The 25214-nt window shown below is 40.4% G+C and overlaps 1 protein-coding gene across 2 annotated transcripts in view; it reads right to left on the bottom strand.

Moving 5' to 3' along the window:
• Positions 1-25214, bottom strand: part of GORAB (golgin, RAB6 interacting) — a 71738-nt gene that overhangs the window by 20264 nt on the left and 26260 nt on the right. Inside the window, exon 5 of one of the 2 annotated variants that reach the window (XM_059903482.1) lies at positions 21350-21468. The exons of the other annotated variant lie outside the window; for it this stretch is intronic. Coding sequence (XP_059759465.1) covers positions 21372-21468 — 97 coding nt within the window. The 3' untranslated portion in view covers positions 21350-21371. Of the gene's footprint in view, positions 1-21349; positions 21469-25214 lie in introns of those variants that run through there. 2 annotated transcript variants of the gene reach the window in all.

Here is a 25214-nt window from a genome sequence, read left to right as displayed (position 1 = left end):
TGCCATGCTTTTCAAGTTGAGTTTTAAAGTGAATGTACATAAACAAAATATTTTATTGCTATTAAAATGAAAACATGAAATCTATGTCCGTGAAGCCATTTACACCAATCTGGACACGTTCAAAGGTTTTCAATTTTTATTTAATTATACGGCTTCTCAGTGCCCATTTCAAGTGTTTTCTTGAACAATGTAATTTATAACTTTATAAATAATCCTATACAATTCCAACCTTATTTAAGTACATGTATGTCTTTGCACAGATAATTCAAGTGCATTGTCTTGAAAACACTGATTCTTTCTAATCTTAAAATGACCTCAGTTATGATATTTAATATATTGAAAATGAATGCCATTTCATGTACATATTACCTAGAGGCAGTTGCATTTAAAAATTTAGAAAATAAGAAGAGGAATTTTTCCTGTAAAATGAATAACTAAGAAGATAGCAAGATTGGGTGTGACAAGTATGTCTCTACTGGTGTGGGGTTTATGAACGTGCCTTATAGTTAGGAGAATTTCTGGAGAACGGCAGGCTCAGGGAAAAGATTAATAGTATGTTATGTGCCTTTTGAAAGCAGCTTTTATCAAATAGTTTAAACATTTTCTTTTCCATTTATTTTAGAAAATGTTTTAGAAATCATTAAATATCCATTTTAAATAAGTCAACTGTAAAGTGGTTCTTCACTTTAAATGCATTCCCTTATTTCTCCATCTCCCAATTAAGAGACATTAAGGTAAGTCTGTTGGCAAATATATTATGCTACCAAAACACAAAATATTTATTCTCATCTTTGATTTTGAATCCTTTAACGTAAGAATATTAATCATGTGTTCTTTCGATACAATTTTTATTTCTGTTGAAAAAACAGTAAGTATATTTTAGAAACTGAAGCTGGGATTTTTTTTTCTTTTTTTTGCACATAAATTGTCTTATATTTCAGCAACCATATGATCACTAAAATAACAGAGAGGCTCAGAGTATTCTGGATTTGAGCAGTGCCTTTAAAATATACTCTGCCCATAACTGAAACCACAGTGACAATATTTCAAGTGATAGAAAGAAAAATGGTTTGCAGATTTACAAAGAGAAGTCATGTACTTCTGCAGAGTTTTATTCTCATAGGAGTTGTCTGGCATATGGATGAATAAGATTGCGATAACATCACATCAAATAACTAAAGGTGGAGGGAAAATCTCACTTAACTGGATTTTTAAAAATTGGTCCTTGAGTGTATGTTTGCACCTGTGCGTGTTATGTGTTTGTCTATAATAAAGACACATAGGTGACCATGACACGATGATTTAGCTGTTTACTTTATGTACCTTCCCTATAATTTACTTCTCTTGAATTACCTATCATATATATAACTTTCAAACTTTTTTTCTGGTAAACATACACTTATCTAGCCATTGACTATAGCTACACAATGACAAATATCAGAATGAAAACTGAAAAATCTGAATTGTTTCCCTTTACAATGCCAAAGAGCTGAGTGTCTGAAAAGCATCAAGGCACTGGTGTAATGGTTTCAGTTTTTACCCAAGGTTTGGCATCATGTAGACATGGTCACAGGCTCGTTCCCTCCCTGACGAGGGTGCTTGGCATCTGTAGATACAGGATATTTCAAAAGTACTCAGTAGAGCAACTGCAGAAGTGATTGAAATGACATTCTCCAGGCTGCATACTTGAAGAGGGTAAGGTTTGAACACTTTTTCTTGCAAGTAGCCAAGCCAAGTCATTCCAATTCACGTCTCTCATTTTATACCTCAGATGATTTTCTCCCACATCAGTCTTTGCACCTGTGTGTGTTGATTCCTTTATTTTTGTTTCCTGAAATTAACATATTTTTAAAAATTCTATACATGATGGAGATTTAAATTTTGTTCCTAAGTCCTATGCACATCATCAACAAATGCCTCTGTGTTTCTATGTCTCTTTGAAAAAACTGCTCCTAGAGAGGGAAAGAATCTTCTTATTTCAAGTTTTACCTGAAGACAGAGTGGGCTTCATGCTTCAGAGTTAGTTCTTTCAAAGAAGCTGAATGTCCGTGAACTTGGGAAGGGTAAGACAGGAACAAATAGGCCAATTTCTATTGTCTCATTAGACTACAGGGCTGATTCAAGTTTAAGTAACTCTCAATTTGTTAAAGGCATTGACTTGTCTTTCTTTTTTTTTTTTTAATTAATTAATTTATTTTTTATTTTTGGCTGCGTTGGGTCTTTGTTGCTGCGCCCGGGCTTTCTCTAGTTGTGGTGAGCGGGGGCTACTCTTTGCTGCGGTGCTCAGGCTTCTCATTGCGGTGGCTTCTCTTGTTGCAGAGCACGGGCTCTAGGCACGCGGGCTTCTGCAGTCACGGCTTGTGGGCTTCCTAGTTGTGGTTCGCGGGCTCTAGAGCGCAGGCTCAGTAGTTGTGGCGCACAGGCTTAGTTGCTCTGCGGCATGTGGGATCTTCCCAGACCAGGGTTCGAACCCGTGTCCCCTGCATTGGCAGGTGGATTCTTAACCACTGCACCACTAGGGAAGTCCCCTTTTTTTTTTTTTTCTAACATTCCTGAACCAAAGTACACTTATGAGTGTGTTCTGATATTGTGTCCTTTCCAAAGGCTGATCACACATTGCTAGAAACAGTAACACCAGCTAAATCCACTCCAGCTCCCCAGACAAAAAGAATGAGAACAAAGATGTGCCCTTACAGTGTGTTTCATTTTATATTCTGTGTATTCATGATGCTTTTTAAAACTTACTCCATATTCAAACAAAACTTGTTTGCTTAAATTTAGATTTAAAACAACCATCTTCTTTTCAGGTCTCTATGTGGCTGCATGGCTAGTGTGATTCTATTTTTCATTTTTCCACAACTTGAAACATGTTGTGACAAAGCCAGCTAAAAATGAGGTCCAATAAAAAGTAACAGAGTTCTGTAAATACATGAATATTGCAACCTCTACACTCTGGGTCTCAAAAACCTAGTTCTTAAAAGCAAAAGCAACTTGGAGGATTCCTCTGCAGGAAGTCCTCGACACAAAATGGCGCCATTGGGCAAGTCCACTCACAAGAGAAGGTGGCGGGGGAGCTGCAGGCTCTTGCAGAGAAGTGAGTCATGGGCAGTGTGCATGCGTGTCATTTGCATTCGTGCACATGTCTCTGTGCCCCTCACTGAACTGCTCTTTACGTGTAGTACGAAGGCCTGATGGAGGGGGACAGAGTGGGCTCCAGAGACACACACCTCCTGTTTGCTCTGGTCTTAGTAATTATTGCACAGTCACTGCAGAGCTCAGGAGAAAGAACACAAAAAAAAGAGGTTTTATAAGGAAACAAAAGAAAAAGAAGAGAGGAAGAAAAGAAGAAAGTACAGGCACTCTCTGCTCCAACGGAAGCTATGCCAAGAAGCAACTAACTAAAAACAGACAGAGCAGAGGGGAGAAATGAGGAAAGAATAAAATGGTTTGGAGTCAGGCTGACAAATGCACGAGAGAAAAATTCACATGGTTTCAGAGCAGTACTTGGCATCTATCTCAGAAATTCATGTGTGTGTATAGTTTTTCATTTTTATTTCTGGAAGAATATTTTGCAATTTCTCTTTACTGAAAAAGATGAGTTATTTTCATTCTTCTAGAATAGTGGAGAGAACACCCTTATCTTTCCCCCAAAAGGCTACCTCCTCTAACTTAACACATTTTTAAAAAATGTTGTGTGTGTGTGTGTGTGTGTGTGTGTGTGCGTGCTGACCCACTAGATGACGTCCTACCGTCTATAACCAAATAGAGTGCTAAAACCCAAATGTCTGGGCCTACTGTCTTTCAACTAGTATCCTAACACCCCCTTATGAGGAGATAGAGGCTCATTGGCTTGTTTCAAAAGAAGGCAGGGCCCATTTGACTTTGCATTACTTGAATAGTCTAACCAGCCCCAGGGCTGAGGTCTGCAAGTATTTGGCTTATTCGATCTAATCCACTGATGGCTTGTGTGGTAATGAATGTCTGAAATGCTTGTCTATGATCAGGAATTTTTAATGCTGTCCTCATGGGCTCTGCTGAGCTTTCCTGCTTGTAAACGGAGGCTTAACACACTCAAATCACCCATGGAACTGTGTTAGCTGGCAACACCCAGAGAGAAAACTTGCCATTGTGATGCTAATTTCCTTCTCACCTTTGACCAGAAGGGGCAATTATATATAATTTGTGGAAACAGTTCCTCTGGAGTGAGAACACCTAAGGGAAACACGGAAGTTTGTTTAAACTAAATTGAATACCTTATAGATAAGAAATACAAATGCAGTTTGAACTGGATTGTTCATCTCTGTCCCAGGATCAAAACTGAGGAATTTTGACTCCTCTGAAAATTACAGCCATACTATGGACATTCTTATTTGGACCTCTCTCTGCAAAGCTACAAAGACTGAACTTGATGAAGCAAAGAACCTTAGAACAGCTGCCAGGGGCTTCTGTTCTTTTGTTTTCTTCTAACATGGCAGACATGTTCTAAAGGCACTGATAGTGATTAACCATAAATGACTGTCTAAAGGGTGGTGTTTCAACATCTATTTTCTTGCCACTCCACTCCGCCCCGCCCCTTTCCCCCCCCCCCCGAACATCAACCTTAAACTAGTTTTATCAGGATAGACACACCTGGAAAGTCATTCTGGAGAAGTGTGTGCACGGCTCCCACCTCTAGGGTGGCCACCAGTGTTGCCCTGAGAACACTGGTGTAGCATCCTCTAAGAGAAGTCTCTTGAAATATGTTTCAACTTATGTGTCCCACTTTCCAGTATTTTTTTCCATCAGAAGTGAGCTCCTCGAAGGGGTGAACGTTTCAGCGGTGCAGTAAGAAGCAGTGCCTGAGCAGACTGTGCTGCGGATAACAGTAATGCTCCATAGGTGCAGCACCAACCCCCTTTCCGGGTAAATGATGGTAGCTGGGGGCATGTAGTTTAACCACCGTCAATTTAGGAGCCAGAATATTGGTATTTTAGTACTGATTGAAGTACTGTTCCTATCTGTTTCTACTGTTGATTGACAGTTGCAGATAAGTGAAAGTCAAATCTGGCCATTCCCATGCAGTGGAAATAGCACGAGCTTTAAAGTCGGACGGGTCTGGACGCACATATTAACGCACTACATGTTAACCTTGCACCCTTGACTTCCCACATCCTCAGTATCTTCACCCTTTAAAAAGAACACCACCTCAAGGGATTTTTAAGATAAGATGCAGAAAGTGCTTGGTACGTTTAAAAAACAAACGGGAAACAGGGAAGAAAACAAAAACAAAACCATCAACACTCAATGAAAGTTAGTTCTTTCTTTTCTCCTAAAAATATAACAAAACTACAATTTTTGAAGTGAACCATTTTTGGTGCAAATCACTCTGAAGTCTAGTTGTCATCCTCTTTAACAGTTGATGACCTTGCTATAACCATGATAGGTTAGAGTAGTTGCAGAAGTTAAAGGAGACACGATACACAATGTCTTAAATGCTTAATATTATGTGTCATCTGTCTTTAGTACCAAATATCCGTAGGCAGTTTTCTTATGCTGTAATAATCATAATCATAATATCTTTTTGAACATTGTGAGAGCTATAGATATATTCTTTCATTTATCTCACATAACAATTTTATGAAGTGGTTATTCCTGTTTTACAAATGGGACAATTAAATCTCATTATTTGCTACCACACAAATAGTGGAGGTGAGATTGTAACCCAGTTCTACTTGGCTCTAAATCCCAAGCTCTTAGCCACTGTGTAAACTACCTTATGCTATTCAGCCATATGGTACAGAATTTCACCATAGCATCACTGCAGACAATCATTTAGATTCTGCTCAAATACTCTGATGACGTGAAATCTACTTTTCCATCTAGGTAACTCATTCTACTTTTTAATAGTTCTGTTTTTCTATAGTTATTTACTTGGAATCTGATGATCATCACCGTGAAGCTGAAAAGGACATCCAAACAATTGTATGAAAAGAAATGTGTTGTTATACAGGGTTAGAAAGAGAAGAAGCTGGTGAATTCTCTACAGGTCCCCTGGCCATTATCCAGTTTCTAGTAATATTCCCAGGGTCATTAAATGTTATTTTCCATTTGTTGGAACATTTTCATGACCAACATTTTAGAACTGCACTTGCTACATGTGGGTATTAAAAACTTGAAATGTGGCTAATGTGGCTAGTCCAAACAGAGATGTGCTGTGAGTGCAAAATACACATCGAATTTCACAAAAAATTTCTCATTAATTGCTTACACATTGATATGATAGTATTTTGGATATTGCTTAAATAAGTACATTATTAAAATTATTTTTACCTGTTTCTCTTTACTTTTGAAAATGTGGCTACTGGAAAATTTCAAATTACATATGCATAGACTTACATTTGTAGCTTGCATTCCATTTCCATTGGACAGCAATTGTTCTGTACCCTCAAGAGGAAATGTACCAGATGTTTGAAATGTATCAAATCCATACCTTGCCCCAAACAGTCTCAGAGAACAATAAAGGCAAATGCTTATTTATCTTCCACTCTATGCTGTTTTAAAGCTCTGAGTACAAGGTACTTTGTATGCACAGAGAGATCATTTATCTTTTGGCATGTGTCTAGTGCTAAAGTGAATATCCCTTAATCATCCTTGTTTAAGTTTGACAAGAATTATTTCTTTATTTACACCAGAAATATTGCTCTTTGTGTTGTAGAGAAATGCATGGCCTTAGTTCTTAAAAACCATGGAGTTAGCATTGGAAAAATTCGGGCATCTGTTCTCAGTTTTGCTGGGTGTGGGTAGGTGGGTATGAAGGGAAGGTGTGGAGCAGAGAACAGATGGAGAGCTCTCCTAAATAGACACCACGATGAACATAAAGGTCTTTCCAAATCCTGAGTCCTCCACTTGAACACAACAGACTATTATCCAGAGTAACCAACCATGGCTGAAGACCTGAGTTGGCTCCGATAACTGTTCCCTGGGAAATCAAATGGTATTTCCAACCTCCCCACCTAGAAGTGGTTTGTTCAAGTCACAAGAGGAGGCTACAGCTGATTTCCATCTTGGAGGAAGGAATTGTTCCTGTCAGCCTGCCTGCCTGGGATTGCAGCTGAGCCATATTTAGCCTCTAAAGCTAGATGTTTTAGTGCCTGGCTCTCTTTAACTGGCATATGTTAAGAGCTTTGAATTAACAGGTGCATAAAAACTGTCAAAACACACTTAAATCTCAAGACAGACCGTCAGTTGTATTAAAAAATATGGTGTTACATAAACATGCACTCTCAACACATCCAGCATATAACAGCTTGGAAAGTCCTTTCTCCCTGCAAGCAACCCAGCAATGTTAATCCATCCCATGAAACAAAAGGCCATGGTCCTTTAACCTCTTGATGGAGGATGGTGTGTGTGTTTGTGCACACGCACGCGTAGGTATTGGGGGGATCAGAATCATGCACAAAGTTTTCCCTTCTGCAACTGAATCTTCTTTCAGTTTCCAAGATCCGCATTTATAAACTAATCTAATTGAAAGGAAAAAGAACTCCCAGAGCTCTGGAAGGCGCCCTTGAAATTGTTCCTTTTAAGGAAAATAAATTTATCATGTAATATGGTGAAATTTAAATTAAAATTATCACAGGGTGGCCGAGAGAGAAGATGCATCACTTAAAGCTGCGTGAATTATGTGTAAAAGACACTACTTGGTTAAAATAGGTAGAATCAAGTAAGATCCAGTACTTGATCAGAGGATAAGCAGAGGATAATGTTTGCTTCCATGATATTAAGTTCCTTTATTATATTTGTAAAGGCAATAGTTATGTATCACGAACTCTAAAATTGGCATGAAAGAACCTGACATTTCTGAGTTAATTACTTTCTTGCACATAATGTGTACCATAGAGCATTTTAATTTAATCAAATTAAAAGTTTAATATGACCTTGGCTCTGTGTTTCATAGTGACATCTTAGATTCAGCACTAGGCCCTCATCTACCAAATAGCTGGGTGACCATATCCAAGTCAGTTACTTTTTCAAAGCCTCATTTATTTTTTTAAATTGTAATATGAAGGTGGATAGAAGTGGGATGGGAGAGAAAGTCTCCTTAACATTCATTTTGGTTCTAAAAAGAGTAAAATCCTATGATTACAACATTCTTCCTGGACTAAGAGTGTCACTTCTAGATACCCCTGTGTAGAATACTAGGGCCACTATACTGAAATGATGAGGCAGGGTATTGTTTGTTTGTTTATCTTTTTGTTTTTTCTATGTCCTAGCATTTAAATTGTTTATGTTTTTGTTTTTTTCATTTTTAATATACATTCCAGAAGGCTGTCAAAGATCAGACTTCCCAGAAAATAGAGTCTGGGATGGAGACATGTGTGCCGAAGTTTACTGGAGAGTATGCTTGAGGACAAGGGCTGTTAAGTGGTCAAGGAAGCAGGACTGGGTAGGGAGAGCCGTTGGGTGTGATACAGACACAACACAGGCCTCAGCCAATCTTATTTGGCGTTCTGGCCCCAGTTCTTCCCAGTTGAGGCATGGGGGCCTTTGTACCCCCATAACTCTTAGACTTTGGTTCCAGGCTGCCCCCCCAGGAAGGGGGCACAAACTTTGGCAAGACCACTCTCTTTAGCCTAGGGCAATTCCTGAAGAAAGAATCTCCAGTGAGCCATTAGCAACCAACACTTTCCACAGCTGGGGGAAGGGGTGCCTTGGTCCTGAAGGGGTCATCTGGGCAGTGCACCACTGTGACCATTACAAAGACAAATATAGGATCTGTTCTCATCGTTCTTATTGTAGCTTCTCTCCTACTAGATGTATGACCTTAGACAAGATGCTTAATTTTTGTGCTTCTTAACTCATGCTTTGCTCATTCCTAAATTGTGGATAATAACAGAACCAGATAAAGTGATAATGAAGACAAAAAGAAATAAAATTTTCAAGCATCTAGCAGAATGCCTGACATGTAATGGGCTCTCTTTAAAAGTGAGTTTCACCTTCCTCTCTTATCAAATGATAATCCTTTTTTCATGTCTAAGGATAGTTTCAAAAAATAAGGGAGATCTAACAAATAGCAGACTGTCCTTGAGGTTAGTCCACAGATGGAAATGTTGTCGTGTTGTAAACTGCCTTGTTCCACGAGGAGTGTTGACATTTTGGATCAGGGTTGTGCTTTCTGCCCCTGGAGGATGTCACTCTTGTCAGAGGAAAACAATCAAATGACGTAATGCCCTTACCCCACCACCACGTCATCCCATTTCAACACCATCCCTGGTATTAGCATTACTCAGCATTAACTGTTAATACATTAGGGATTGAGATAGGAAGTATCCTTCAGAAAGGCTATTTCTGCCCTACTTACACATTCATTTGAGAGGTTATCACTAAGCAGCCTGCCAAGTTCCTCCGACATCAGTTTATTAAGCTGCATAGGGTTTGGATAGGATAGAACAGAGGTAGACAGAAGCATCTAATTATTTTGCCAAATCCCCTTTAAAATATGAAACCAAGCCAAGAGCAGATAGCATGCACAGTTCCCAACACTGTTTTCCCATTGGGAAGGTGTTAACATTATTGTTATTGTTTTATCCTTATTGACTGGCAAAGACAAGTTCCTTTCTGTAATGAGTATGGAGGAGAAAGGGTTTTTGCCGAAAAGAACTACATTCCAAGAAAGATCAAAGCATGGGTGTTTCATCTGATACACGTTTCCTCTGTTTGGATACTCAGCCCTGCAGCCTGTTTTGAAATTCCTGTGTGCATGTCAAATAGTCAGGGCTTGTTCCTCTTTCTTGCTCACTCTCTCCTTCCCTCCTTCTTTGCCCACAGGGGTTTCCTCCTGGCTTTTCCCCTGCTCACCACCAGCCCGTCTGATGTAGCTACCCCAGCAGACCAAAGAAGGAGATGCGATGTTGTACAATCAAACCCTGTTGGTAAATATTTTCATTTCAGAAAAGCTAAAAAACAATTGTTATTTCAGAGGTTGAAGGGCCAAGTCCAGGAAGGAAATTCCTGAAAAGGGACCTGGTCCTGGCATTGACGATCTCTTTAGCTGGGAGATATTTTTATCTTTGAATATGGAACAGGAAGATCATTTTCTCTAAACATTAGAATGAAACCAAATCTTGACCAGCCTGCCAGCAACTTATAACAGAAAAGAAGAAAATTACTTGAGTCCTAACCATGGAGAAGTTAAAACCATAACAATAAAACAAACTAAAAAGACCCAAACAAACAAAAACCACTTTTCATTCCATTGTGTGAGCTAAACAACCCCATCCCTCAGGGTGTATTGGTTTTTATTTTAGTTTATTTACATTTGGACATCCTTTTTGCTTCTCTTCAAAAGAGGCTGAGGTGTCTTAGGGATGGAGATTAGGTTTTCTAGGTTATTTATATTAGCAGTTTTCATTGTGCCATGTTGATGATTATATAAGACGTCAGGTATTTTTTTTTTTTTTTTCATCTTTAAAGAAAGTTTGGAACAAGTCCCTGAGAAACAGTATTCAATTAAAACTCTATTCATATTAACTCTTCAGTTCTGCTAAAAAGAGATGATCAGGGGCCTCATAATTGATTCATACCTGACACCTTGTCAAATTTTAATGGACAGTGTTTATATAGCACTAACCTCAAAGAAAACCAAGTCTTGTGCTGAATTAGGCAGCCCTGCGGGGTGGGGGGTTGAATGCTCCCAAGACTGTCAGTAAAGAGTGGGATGGAGGTGTGAAGGGAGGGGCTTGGAGGTGATGTGGCACATTCTAAGCATCTCTCAAGATTACCTTGGAGCCTCTCACTTTCTGCACCCTCACCCCCTTACTTGCCTTGCTTTGCTCAGCCTACCAACTCAGCCAGGCCTGGTGACTCCCCTGCTGCCATGAGCAGCCTACTGTTTGCAAATGCCAAGTCCTCCCCCTCAGCGGCCAGTCATTTATCCACATGTTTCTATCTCCTCCCACCGCTTTCGGACTTGGATAAAACAGTACACCACAGGCCTACTACACATACTATACCTACGGTGGCATTTGACATCCTAGCAGCCGCCGAGATGATGTAATCCAGAAAGGTGGGGAGCCCCACCCCATAGGGCAAACTTCAACCAGTGAGAAAGGGAAAGAGGTGGGAGCTGGCCAGATAAACTTCCTCTTCTTCCCCATACCCATGGACTGCCCTGAAGCATTATAGTCTATCTGCAGAAGTGGCTGCTGGATATACCAGTGCTGCGACCAGCTACAGCTCTTCACCATTGTGGCAAAACACTGGCCAGTGCATTATTGCTTCCTGTTCCTTCCCTTCCTCCCTTCCTTCTTCCTCACTCTTTCTGACTTCCCAAGCAAAGCATCACCAGGGAACCTTTGCCTCAGGATCTGTTTTCCAGGGGGCCTGAGTAAAGACCAGAGGGCAGCATGAAGTCCTCTGAGAAACTAGTCTTTTCAGCAACCCTCATGGACAACTGTCTGAATCTTAGAAAAAGTGTGTAAAAGTAAGAAATCCCTCTGAGGAGTTTGGAATGCTAGACAGCCTCCTTTAAGATCTTGGTAGCAGAGGGTCGCACAAATACACATCTATGAGGGCAAGCGGAGGAGAGGGCTCTCCACTTGCTCAGTGCAGGACAATGTGGGCACAGGGTGGCCCTCAGGGGCCACTGGGTCCCTCAGTGGCAGCAAGTAGCCCAGCCTTAATAGTTGTGATGACAAGCTTTGCGGGGAAATCACTAAAGAGAAATAGACAGAGGAGCAGAGAGTATGGTGGGTGGCACATGGTGGTTTGAGAGACCTTGTTCAGAAGAATTTGAGAGGCTGCTCTTCAAAGTTTTAGAACTATTTGGAAATTTGGGAAAGGGGAGTATTGAGGGAAGGGTTAAAAGTTCTGTAATACAAGATGGACCAAAGCAAACTTTTATAATGCAGTTGCTGAGCTAGAATGACTAACTGCATTATACATGAGCTAGCCACAGTGTGATTACTATTTGCTGTGTGCCCTTGCCATGTTTCTGTAGGGCACAGTGTGACACTTGTGAGGTCCATTTACTAACGGGATGTACCATGACTGGCTCTACATTATTATTTGTTTTCCTGCATCCTAAGCCAGTAATCAATCCATGAGATATTCCATTTCCCTTAGAAATGACCATGCATCACCATGACATCAAGCTTTCTTGACTAAGTCTTTTAAATTGTGTACTCAAAGCTAAGTGCTTCTCAGATGATAGCTCTGGGTAAAAGGAGGTAGAGAACTTGACACTTGAAAAGATAATATGTTCTAAGGTTACAGCTCCTTATTATAAGTTCTCTACTTATAATGAAAGGCAGCTTCCAGATACTCTCAAATTATGCTTGAGAAATTATTAGTAATTATTAAGCTTGAGAAAAAATGACTACAGGAAAGAGCAAACAATACAACAGCTAAGTAAGACTGAGGACAGAACCAATGACTTTTTCCCTTAAAACTTTACCTGTGCCACAGTTTCTAAGTCCAGGAAAAACTGAAGGGTCTGCCCAGTTGATTAGCATATGTGTCTGTACCCCAAAGAGACTAGTATAATATAGTTATAGTCATAAACACATTCCCCCTAACATAGTTTAAAAAGCTCAAAAGTCCATACCAGCTATACTCATCCAATTTCTATTTTGGGATCTTATGATTTTTTTCCCCCTAATCCTTTCTTTGAGTAGTTAGAGGAATGATGACTATTTTAATTTTAAGATAAAAATAATGAATAATAAAAATAAAATTTCAGAATTCCCACATGACACAAGATTTAAGGTTCAACATGTATGTTATTGTCAGTAGATCTATTACTACTGCTTTCTTCTAGTTGATATTCAACTGTGACACATATTCGTATACACATTATTATGGATACACAAAAGTAAAAAATGGATATTGTGTGTTGCTGTTCATTTATTGCCCCTTCTCTCACCCACCCCCTCCCCACCTATCAATATACTTTCTTTTATTCAATCCGGAGATCAAATTTTGTTGATTTTCACTGATGCATCTCCAGTATCATAGCACTTGCAATATGGTAGATATTCAAGAATTACACATTCAAAGAATGAAATTTATCAAAGGAGATCACTCTAATGGATTAAATCTCTTAAAACCATCTCTTCTTCTGAGAAATCTAAACAGGGTTTACTCTTAAGCTACACACTAAACTATATGAAGCACATAATTTTGAGACCTAGTATTTATTCATTTTTGTTACTTTACCCTGAAGAGTACATCTGTTAATCAGGCAAAAAAGAGGCCATATGTATAATCATAAGGTGGGAGCAATTATATACCTTTTCATAGAAAAAATGTACACAGCTTCTGTGTGTGTAACGGCATTATTCCTCCTCCTCATCAGCATGATTATCCCCATCTTCATCATCCACTGTGGGCTAACAATCACCACAGAGAGATGTAGGGAATGAGGCAAAAGGTCATGCCCAGAAGGAAGCCTCAGGAGACAGTAGGATAGGATGTACTAAAAAAAGCACCAAAGTAGGAATCAGGAGGCTGGGGTCTTTGATAAATTGCATTACCTCTTGATCCTCCATTTCCTCAGCTATAAAACAGAAATCATAATTGCTGTGTCAATCTTAACTGATTGTCAGGAATATCCAAGGAAATCAGTGCTTGAGAGCTCTGACATTCTATATGGCTATAAAGTGCTATTATTATTCATGTAACAATCTATTTAGGAGATAGCAAGGCATTAGAATCAGATAGACATGAGTTGAAATCCTGAGTCCTTTATACTAGAGCTATATGGTCTTAGATGGGTTACTTCATTTTTCTGAACCTCTTTTCATTTTTATATGTGGCTAATCATACCTGTTAGAGTGGACATAACAATAAATATCTGCCAGGTTGCTAGACACAGCACTTGGGTACCTTGTCCATGTAAGCCTGATTTTGAAATGTGATCATTTTACATGAACAGACATTTGTGGAGGATTTTGTCTCAAGAGTTTGACAAATTGGACCTTGTCATTTATTTAGTAAACAAATGGAAACTTTGTTGCACTATTTAAAATATATAATGCAGGCTAAATTAATTCTCCTGAAGATGAGGCTGTAATCTGCTTCCTACTGGCGATGTGACCCAGGAGAACCCAAGAAATTTCAACCAATTAACAGTACCTTGGTCACACGATGCTCACAAACAGAATCATTGTTTTCCATCAGATCTCAGCACTCAGTAACTAACTTAAGCAGTAGTTGATATAGAATATTAAAATAGCATCAGTCAACTGGAAAAGTGAATTACCTGTGATGAGTCACAAACCATAAAAGTAAGAAGGTTTTACTCATAAAAATGTTTACAAACGGTAGATAACATAATAAGGGGAGATAATTCAAATCAAATTTTAAAAATAGATAGAAGACTGGAAATAGACACACATAAAGCTTTTTCCCAAGACCACTGGATTTGGTGAACAAAAACTCTCAAACCTACTTGACCAGTTTACCATGGTATGAGAAAGGACAAAATGACCCTGGTGTCTTTTCTTTCAGTGTTATTGTTCTATTTCTGATGAGACTTGAAGAAGAAAGTCATTTGTTAATAGAAATAAAGCAGTCATTCAAAGGTGAGACCATTATTGATGAGACAGCAATAAAGAATAAAACAATCATGAGAAAATATACTAAGGTCAAAACCCAAGGTTTAATAAAAAACAAATATGAAGATTTTCCATGGATAAACAAGAGTCAAATGAAAAGATGGGCAGCTAGAATTTCCTGCACCAGATGATTATAGGTCAAAGAGTAAGAGAAGGAGAAAGATGAGGCACATGGGCGCAGTTGTAGAGGCCCCCTGGGACAGCACTGTGGAATGCCAGCTGCCAGGTGATAGCTGTTGCCAGCTCTTGGGCATGAGGCTGAAATCTAGAACTTCCATTCCCTGCTGTCTGACGTAAAGCTCTCCTGTATCCACCATCAGATTCTGCCTGGTCCTGACCTCCTCGCTAAGACATGTGCAGTCACCTGTGTCCTTGAGTCATCCTGGACTCTTCTATTCTCTTTTGAGGCTGAGTGCAGCATGTTTTTTTTAAAAATCCTCATTTTTTCCCCACTTTTCTGGTTGGAAAAAAATGTGAATAGAAGAGAAGTAAGAATGGGTGGAAAATGGGGAAGGGCGTTAGACCTGCTTGTAATCACGGGTGCCTTGTTAGGACTGATTTATGTTTGTCCAACTTAGAAAATGTATTTACCAAAACAATCCAGTCCTAATTCATAGAGCTATGAAGTTTTTCACCCTCAATCTGACTTAAACTACTAACATGATTTAAACTCTGAAATGCACACATTGCCCAAGGCAAGGATTTAAGGTGAGAGTCAAGTTTGCAGTCTTTTACAAAGTATACTTTCTCACCCCCTGTCACTTCTCTAGTTACCAGATCTTTCCCAACCTGTCTGGACCTTCTGGGGCTTGGGCATAAATCAGGAGAAATGTGGTTGGAAATGGCTTCCTTTTCTTCAAAGCATCAGGTACCCACCTCAAGGCTGCATTAGAAATCCATAACAGTGCATGTGGTTTCCGTTATGCCATGGGAAATCCTGTCTTAACTGCTCTAAACTGTCTCTCCAGTGTATGACATCGCAGCCCAAGTTGATTTAAAAAATTCTGAAGTCCTTGGGTTAAAATCAAGAAGGGATCTTCTAGGCTCTCAGATCTAGTTTATTAAAAAAATTCTGAAGTCCTTGGGTTAAAATCAAGAAGGGATCTTCTAGGCTCTCAGATCTAGTTTATTATTCTGAGAGACACAGAGAGCGTGTGCTTGTGATGTATGTATGGTGCCTTGGCATGGTCTCTGAAGAAAAGATCGTGCTATGAGATTTCTGGACTCTAAATACCACTGTCCTTTTGGGACTTTAGAACTCCTCTGAGGCTGTTCCCAGCCTGAGCCAGAATGGTCACGAGAGTCCTGGGAACAAACATAAGACACGCAGCCTTGAGGCAATAGCGATATGTTCACGGCATTTTTTCCTTTCTTTTTTCTTTTTTTCCTCTCTTTCTCAATCTTCCTTCCTCTCTCCCTTCCTCTCTCCTTCTCTCCTTCCCTTCCTTCCTTCCTCCTTCAATACCTTTATTATTGATTGTTTAACTTTTATTTTTGAGTTTTATGGTATATTTTTCAGAGGGCTGGGCAGGTGGAAAAGGTTAGTAAATGATACATATTTGTCAAACGCCTTCTTATAGTTTTCTTGTTTTTTCCTAGATGGTTATTAGTTTTACTGTGTTGCTGCTTCCAGCAGTGGGGAGTAGCATTGAAGTCCATAGACAAATGGGTTACCTGCCATGATGAATTGATCTTTATGTGCCATTGAGAGTCATCTAGTCGTCAGATAGGAGACCAAGGACTCAGAAGAAAACACTCATCAAAGCGAGTATACCAAGAGATATATGCACAAGCCCTGTCCTCCAAAAATTACAGGCTAGTGGGAAAAAAAAAAAACAAAAAAACGAGAACCAACACTTACTGCACACTGATTATTCATTAATTCATTTAATACACATTAATTGAGAACCTGCTCTGTGCTAGGAACTCTTCTAGGTGCCAAAGATAAAGCAGGGAACAAAAGAGACAAAGCTCTGACTTACTTTGTAGTGTAAGGGACCAGGTACTCTGTATATATGACTTTATTTGATGTTCCTAAGAACTCTGTAAGCTAGATATTATTATTTCCAGGTTACACATGAGAAAATGAAACTGCAGAGAGGTTAAATTACCAGTTTATTAGGGAAAGGTCCCAGATCTCCAACTAAGTCTATTTGATTCCAAACCCTATACACTTTCTATTATCTCTCATGGCCTTCAGAGGCTAATGAAATCATATGAGATATCACAGGGCAACGCAGACTAGCCTAAGTACCAGAGGAATCCAGATGAGAGAGACCTGGGAAAGCCTGGAGCAGCCCATGAGAGTTTCATGGAGGCATCTAGTCTGAAGGGTAGAAAGACAGAGCTTAGACAAGAGAAAAGAGGGGAAACAGAGCACATTGAAGGTGCATAGGCACATGTGTGCGCCGCCTGGTTAAGGACAAGTAGAAATGGCCTAAATGAAAAGAAAGATTCTCATAGGAAAAAATTTGGAGACAGAGCTAAAGAGACAGAGCCACAGTATATGTCCTCCAGCTCTATTATTGTTAAAAGATTTTTCACCTTTTCAAAGTTATGATTTCCTTGTCAGTGAGATAGAGGATAATCATGGACATGTTTTTAGATGACTTCAACAATGACCAGCTAATAGGAACATTGGTTAATTGCTGGACAAAGGGTTAGCCCATGATTAGATTTCTACCCGGGATATATTTTTTAATACCCACTCAGATTCTTCTTTGGGCGGGCTTGGTGTTCATATAACTGGATACATGAGTATTTAGCCAATAAAACTGGTTGAAGAATGTGAGAAATTTATCTAGTACATGAAGTCATTGTTTCATATTTGTCTGAAGCTCCCAGCGGACTCTGAACACCAGATTTTCGTTCCCCTCTGCTTTCCACATTGCTCTTTCCCATGAGGAGATTCTTTTGATATCAGCATGGGGTATATGGAATTCTTTGGGGGTGAAAGGTGTTCTTTCTATTATAGTAACTTTTTAGTTAACTAGTTCATTTCCATGTAAAAGCTGCTATTGATGCAATAAAATAAGAAGGGGCATATCAGATTTGTTTTTAATTTTCCTCTGGTGGGGCAGAGTTGCTGAGCAAATTTGTTGAGCAGCTGGAATGGCTAAGGTCACACTAACTTTGAAAAAAGAAGGTCCTGACATCAACATATCCAAAGATCTGAATAATTCTGGGCTGCCTCCAATTCTGAAATCCACTTCTTCAGGCTGTTCATTTCTTCCTTTCTTTCTCCCACACTGGTTTCTGACTTTTCCCCTTTTCCTAATGAACCCAATACTATGTGGATGTTTTAATTTTGCCTGCTCTAATGCAAACAGTTCCTATGGTATAATCTTTAGGTCAATTTTATCAAGTATTATTTGCTTGGTCGGTTCAGGAAGAAAAAAATCACATTCTTCTGCCCAGATCTCATGTAATTGCATGAATTCTCTGATTTAGTTGGCTCTGCAAATCTATCCCAAGGTGCATTGACTGCAGAAATGGAAGGGAATTCATTATACATTCCCTGTTGAAATAGTGACCTGCAAATAATGACGGGGAAATCAACCTTGATCGCTGTGCTTTCGCTTTAGTCTAATTTCTTCTGAACTTTAGACTGTAACTTGTTTTTTGGCTGGATAGCCCCAGGACATACTGGAGTCTGACCAAGGGGGTGCTGAGACCTGGATTTTCACACCATGAAGCTGGTAACAGTTTTGACTTCAATGCCTTGAAAAGTGGGTGATTTCAATTGCCCTGTTTCCTTTCAGGGGAAAATGCTTTCTTTGCACCTAAACAATCTTCCGGTGCTTTTGACTGACAAGCATATTGTTATGATTATGACTGGACTTCTTGACTCCTGCAGGGATAGCATTTAAAACTGCCTGAGACTGGCACAAATCAAAATATTCATCAACTTAAACTATGTCAGCTAAAATGGAAAAGCCAAAATTGTAGTGTTTTATATCATGTCAGAAGTCCATGAACACAGTGTAAGACTGCTTAACTCTTTCCCTGCCTAAAGAAAATTGTAGCACATAATAGAAGGTATCTGGATACTTTTTCAAAATTATATCTGTCATGTAAATGCCTTATATTTCTCCCCTTAGAGTATCCATTGATTTTGGGGGGAGGGCTTATTGGTTCAATTAACTCTTTTTTTTTGTTCCCATTCATTGATTCTTTTTTTTAAAAAAAATTTATTTATTTACTTATTTATTTTTGGCTGTTTTGGGTCTTTGTTGCTGCGTGCGGGCTTTCTCTAGTTGCAGAGAGTGGGGCTACTCTTCATTGCCGTATGTGGGCTTCTCATCACAATGGCCTCTCTTATTGCGGAGCACGGGCTCCATGTGCGCGGGCTTCAGTAGTTGTGGCGCGCGGGCTTAGTTGCTCCATAGCATGTGGGATCTTCCTGCAACAGGGCTCGAACCCATGTCCCCTGCATTGGCAGGCAGATTCTTAACCACTGCGCCACCAGGGAAGTCCCCATTGATTCTTCAATGGATGCTTTTGAATCCTGTACTCTGCAGGGCACTGTGTTTGCCTTTGTGGGGAGAAACTAAGTTCTTGCCCATGGTTGCTTGTCCCATTAGAAGAGAGACATATCCCTAAATAGCTATGAAATGAGTAGTCTGGTAGGTACTACATGATAGGTACAGATAAGCTGCCAAGATAGTTTTGGAAAGGTGAAGTCACTTCCACCCAGAGAACAGTAAACTAGACATCTAAAGCGCTATCTGTCCAACCTCTTTTTTTTCAAGAATTTTCCTTTCTTCTGTTGGGCATGGGCACTTGGCAGTCTTTGTAAAATGGGATTCTGCCCTTCCCTACAAGTACTCTCTCAGCTATTGTTGCTTGATCATTGACCACACCGATCGATCCGTTCCATTAGAATTCATATATTAGAACAAGAAGATTTCAGTCTCAGCACAGTAGCAGGAGGAGTTCAAATGCAGGCCCTATCTACAGAGGGGCCAGAGAAAGCCATGGCGTAAACAGAGCCAACATGAAAACAGAGAAAGCTTGGTTCAGATAGAAATTTAGGTCCTTGGTGGCTTCGTGAAGCATGATTACTTTTCTGTCTGTCTCCAATCCTTCCCACTCCTTCTCTCAGCACCTGCATTTCATTCAGGGAGCGGGTGGGCAAAAATGGGTTGACTTCTATTACTTACATCCCAAAGAGCCCTTTCTAATGCAGAAGACTGTAAGAAAGGAGAAAGATGGGTTTGTCATTGAACAAAGAATGAGAAAGAGAATAGGAATCCTAGTGTAGCAGGATAATATTTTTATGTATTAACAAATGTGTTTTTCCCCGTGATTTCCTGTTACCCTTGACCCTCCCCCACCCGGGCAGCCAGACCATGAGTCATTCCTTGCCTCAAGGGAGGGTTGTCACAGCAGAACCAGAGAACAAAAGAGACCAATTCTTGGCTTTCAGAGTTTAAAAAGCTGAGCTTCAGGCTTCAGACAAAAAAGATTTGGAAGAATATTAGATCAACTTGAGCCAATATTTTCCTGCCCACGTAAAATAAAAATTCCCCTGGCTGGGAGACAAGAGGCCATTCTAAAGCAAAGCAAGAGGGTTAGATGCTGGTGACTCCCTGAAAGGGACTCTTGCACTCTATTCTTGCCCCCCCCCCCCCAACAGGCTGAACCCTGGCTTAAGCGTGGGTTTTTCAGGTTCTGAGAACAAGGAGACCTATGCCTTATTTCCAGGTTGGAAGGCAAAAGATGGCAAACTTCCCAAAGATCCCCTCTACCCAGCATTGTGCCAGAGATACTGCCCGGCACACCTAGAGCAAAAGGGTATGGGTTGCCTCAGAGAATTTTCCATGGTCCTAGAGTGGCAAAGGAGTTGTGAGCCTAAAATTTTCTTTGGTCCTGAGAGGTACAGAAATGGCCAAGAGGAAGCCAGATGTGGAAGAATCCCACAGTCTGGTGCAAGCGATGTTGAAGATGTAATCCACATGAATTGAATACGAGGGACAAGTGGTACCGTATACGACTTAAGAGGATGCCAGCCTGGACAGATAACAACCAAGAACCAGACCCTAAGACAGGCAAGGGCAATTCTGGGAAAGTAGCTCGGCTTCCCTTTGGGTAGCGATCTGAATCTAACCCACAATTCTTTGCTCTCTGCACTGAATACTTCCTCAAATGAAGGCGCTGATCAGGTCGTTTAGGCATCATTTAGATATGGCACACACCTCCTTAGATGGGACAGAGTTTCTGCTAATCACCTTAAGGGAGGCTGACCTCCCTCATGGCCAACTTGTATTTCGTTGCCTCATATAAAAGAAAGAGCTCCTGATTCAATCTACTGCACCATATCAATTATTTATTGCTGTGTAAAAAACCAACCCTAAAACTTAATCCCTTTAAAACAAAAATCATTTTCTTTGCTTCTGATGCTGTGTATAGAACATAAGAACTGCCCCTCTGATCCTAGTCCGAATTGCTGACCCACAGAATGGTGAGAAAATAAAATAGTTGTTTTAAGTCACTATTTTTTTCTCAAAGACTTATTTGTTGAGGCATGTTTATACAGAGTGAAATTCACCCTTTTTAAGTGTATAGTTTTATGTAAGCCATACCTGATTTAGATGATATTTAGATGAGGTTGGACTTTAGACTTCAGATGCTGGAATAAGTTAAGGGTTTTGGAGCTGTTGGGATGGAATTTGTTATAACAGCATCCCAGTTCTTGCTACATATACGTGTATTAGTCAGCTTGGGTTGCCATAACAAAACACGATAGGCTAGACGGCTCAAACATTAGAAATGTATTTCTCATAGTTCTGGAGGCTGCAATACCAAGATCAAGGTGCCAGCTGATTTGATTTCTGGTGAGCATTCTCTTCCTGGCTTGCAGATGGCCATCTTCTTGCTGTGTCCTCAAATGAGGGAGAGGGAGAGAGAGAGAGAGAGAAAGAGAGAAAGAGGAAAAGAGAGAGAGAGAGAGGGAGAGAAAGAGAATATGAGGGCTTTCTGTTGTCTCTTATGAGGACACTAATCCTATGAGATCAGGGGCCTACCCTTAGGACCTCATTTAACCTTAGCTACCTCCTTATAAGCCCTATCTCCAAATAGAGTTACACTGGAGGTTAGAGTTTCAACATACATATTTTGGGAGGACATAATTCAATCCACAGTAGAGACATTGGGTCACAGCTCCCTGACATATACAAGAGAATTGAATTCACAAAAGCACCACCGGTTCGAACTAAAAGAGACTAAGACTTTCCAAAATGAAAAGAGACCTCTGGACCCTCAAGTTTCTATGGACAGGAAGCAGGCTGAGAAAGCTACTCATTTGCAAACATGGGTCATTTCTTCTGGAAAAGGGAAGAGATCTCCGAGTGTGCAGGCTAGAATTGTGAACTAGGGTGCCACTCCCAGAGAGCAGAACTAGGCTCTCATTACGTTCCCTGGCCCCAGAAGAGGGAGACCTGACAGCATATCTCAGGCTAGATTTCAGAATGCCTCCTGTTTGCCTCATGTTCCTCTTCTTTTTAAAAGGGAATGTCTACTGAAGCTATCCTGTTCTGTCTCACCCCTGTACGTTGACATGTGGTCAGGACAGGTAACTTTTCATTTTAGTTCATAGGTCTTTAGATTAAGAGGAGCCACGCTGGAGGAGTTACACCCGAGGAGCCTCACTGTGTGGCTGAACCACACTGACTCCATTCTGTCAGCTCCATCTTAGGCCCGCAGTCCTACCCCCTCCCCTTTCTGCATCACTGAGCTCTAGCCTCCTCACAAGGAATGCACCCAAGCCAGCTAAGTTCCCTATCGACTTTTACTCTTGCCTTCATCTAATATGAAAACTGGAAGAATGCCTTTTGCTGATGCAGATGATTAGTGATCATGAGACCCCCCCAGGGGTGGAGGCAAGGAAAACCTCCTGGTTCCTGTCAGCGCAGACATACTTCTCCCTAGTAGTCAGATTCTGTTTTTAGCTTTGACCTCCTTAAATTCCCCTGTGCCCTTTTTGATGGTACAGAGGGAAGCTGTGAATGTCTCTGGATCATCATCAGCTTGATCCTGCCTGTATGTACGTTACCATAATAAACTTCATAATTGCACTTTATGGAGTCACCTACTTCAGTTCTTGGTCTCAAACTTTCTTAGTTTGCAGGAATATTGTTCAATATATCAGCCTTGCAATACTCGTCCATATCTGGACTTGATCAAAGGATGAGTGCCTGAAACCAGACTAGGAAGGGACTTTTAGGGGAGGCGGTGAGCACATTTTGCATGTGAAACGGCTGTGACTTATAGTAGTGAGGGGGAGGGTGCAGACTGTGGCTAAATTGTTTGCAAAGATGGCCACAACAGTTCCTCCCTTTTCTGTATGACTGACCCTTTTCAGAGTGCCTTTCTGTTCCTCCCATCAAGATGTAGAGTACATTTTGCCACCACTCGAATCCGGGCTAATTTTGTGGCTTGCTTTGCAGTGGAATGCAGCAGAAGTAAGGTATGTGACTGCTAAGCCTGGGTCTCAAGAAGCTTTGCAGCTTCCACCTTTGCCATCTTAGAACCCCGGGATGTCCATAAATAGAAATTCATGCTACCCTCTTGAGGATGAGACTAAATGGAGAAAAAAGCCCAGGTGACAGGCATCGCCAATTGCCAGAATGTGAGTGGGGCTTTCTTAGATCATCTAGCCCTGGGAAGTTACCAAATTACTGCAACCACATGAGTGTTCCCCAGCAATCACAGTGAACTTCTCTGCACAGCCCAGACCAAAGTATTGCCCCACAGAATCATAAGCAAATAAAAGTGGTTGCTGTTTTAAGACACTAAGTTTTGGGATGGCTTACTATGCAGCTACAAATAACTGGTATATGTGGCCTGAATGGCAGACTTGGTTTCTTTTCAGGTTGGAGTAATTTTCCTCAAATGAAGATTATTCCAGCATGAGCAATAAAGGCTTCAGGGACTCATTTCTCAGCTCATGCAGTAGGCTATGATTTCAGGATTTCCTCAAGTCCTCTCCAGGCAGTAGCACTATTCTCACACCTGCTCTCTGATGCTTGAAATTCCTTTAGCTGGGGGTTAAGATTTCCACTACACAAATTAAAATACATTACTTTAAAATATTCCTTTACATTAAAATGCAGACACCCTTGGGAAAAGTAACCTACTGACTTAAAGTTTCCCCAAGATGTAAGTAACCGTTGTCTTGGTCTGTCTGGGCTGCTATAATAGAAACTTGAGGGACATTTGGTCTTGTCCAAAATGTCCATAAGAGACACTTGGTCCATAAGACATTTGGTCCATGCCAAAAGGTCCTTGATATTTGGTCCCATCCAAAACCATTTGGCATGGACCAAATATGCTCATAGAAGTTTTGGACAGGACCAGATGTCTGAAAAATTAACAGAATAGCATAGACTGGGTGACTCATAAATGACAGAAATTTATTTCTCAAGTTCTGGAGGCTGGGAAGTCCAAGATCAAGGTGTTGGCAGATTCTGGGTCTAGTGAGGACCTGCTTCCTGGTTCAGAGATGACTGTCTTCTTGCCATGCCCACACATGGTGGACGGGGTCAGAAAGTTTTCTGGAGTCTCTTATAAGGGCACAAATACCATTCATGAGGGCTCTACCCTCATCACCTAATCACTTCCAAAAGGCCTTGCCTTCTGATACCATCACATTGGGGGTTATGGTTCAACATACGAATTTTGGAGGGACACAAGCTTTCAGTCTATAGCAACTGTATTCAGATCTTTTCTCAAGAACAGATTTTGAGAGTGAGAGCACTGGTCACAAGAGGGCCTAGACTATCTAAGATAAATTGTTTGCATAGCATTTTGTCCAGGGTACAGCCTGAGACAAAATTCACTGGTATAGGGAGACATTAAAGTCCACAAAAAATCTTGTCCTCTGACTTTGGTTCAGATTTTTAACTATCTTCCAAAGTGATACAGAATCATAGAAACATGGAGAGACATCTGGCAGTAAGATACCTACCTCTGTCTGCTGGGCTTTTCAGGGCATCCGTCAGAGTCTGGAAATTGTTTACCCCACTTTACAGCTACTGGGTATCGCACTTCTCATCCTAGTGAAAGGCTCACCTCCACCATACTGTGGGGTTCAGTGAGTCACTAGCTCTAGAGTTCTCCCCGTCTTCCACCAGCAGCATAGCAGTAGGGAAAGGAAAGCTGACTAGAAAGGTGGAAACGTTTCTGGACCTATGTGACACTGGGGCCATGTCTACTGGTAGTTTCTGAGGGAAATGCATATGAGATAAATGAGCCAAGATAATAAAAATAACTCAGTGGGGTTGCTTCAGTTATTTTTCAGTTATAAAAGCCAGGTCTAAAAAAAAAAAAAAAAAAAAAAAAAAAGCCAGGTCTGAGCAACTGTAATTATAGTTCTACCAGACTGTAGTTCCATATATACGGCTATGAACTTTCAAGTCTGTTTGTGTCTTAATTACTTGGTTTTTGCTTGGCTAAGAAAATTTGAAATGGACAATTCTGGGTTTTAAATTAGGTGAAGGCTCTGGTGTACAGAGCTTCAGGATGCGGGGTACAACTAATGGTTACATGTAATGTACATATGGCAGTGTAACCCTACAACTGAAATAAGAGCTCGTGAAATGACTCTTCTAACTCCCATTATTC

Source organism: Balaenoptera ricei, chromosome 1 (assembly GCF_028023285.1).
Source record: "Balaenoptera ricei isolate mBalRic1 chromosome 1, mBalRic1.hap2, whole genome shotgun sequence".
Classification (NCBI taxonomy): Eukaryota; Metazoa; Chordata; class Mammalia; order Artiodactyla; family Balaenopteridae; genus Balaenoptera; species Balaenoptera ricei.
The sequence above is the reverse complement of the archived record's forward strand: the minus strand, read 5'-3'. Positions and strand labels throughout refer to the sequence as shown.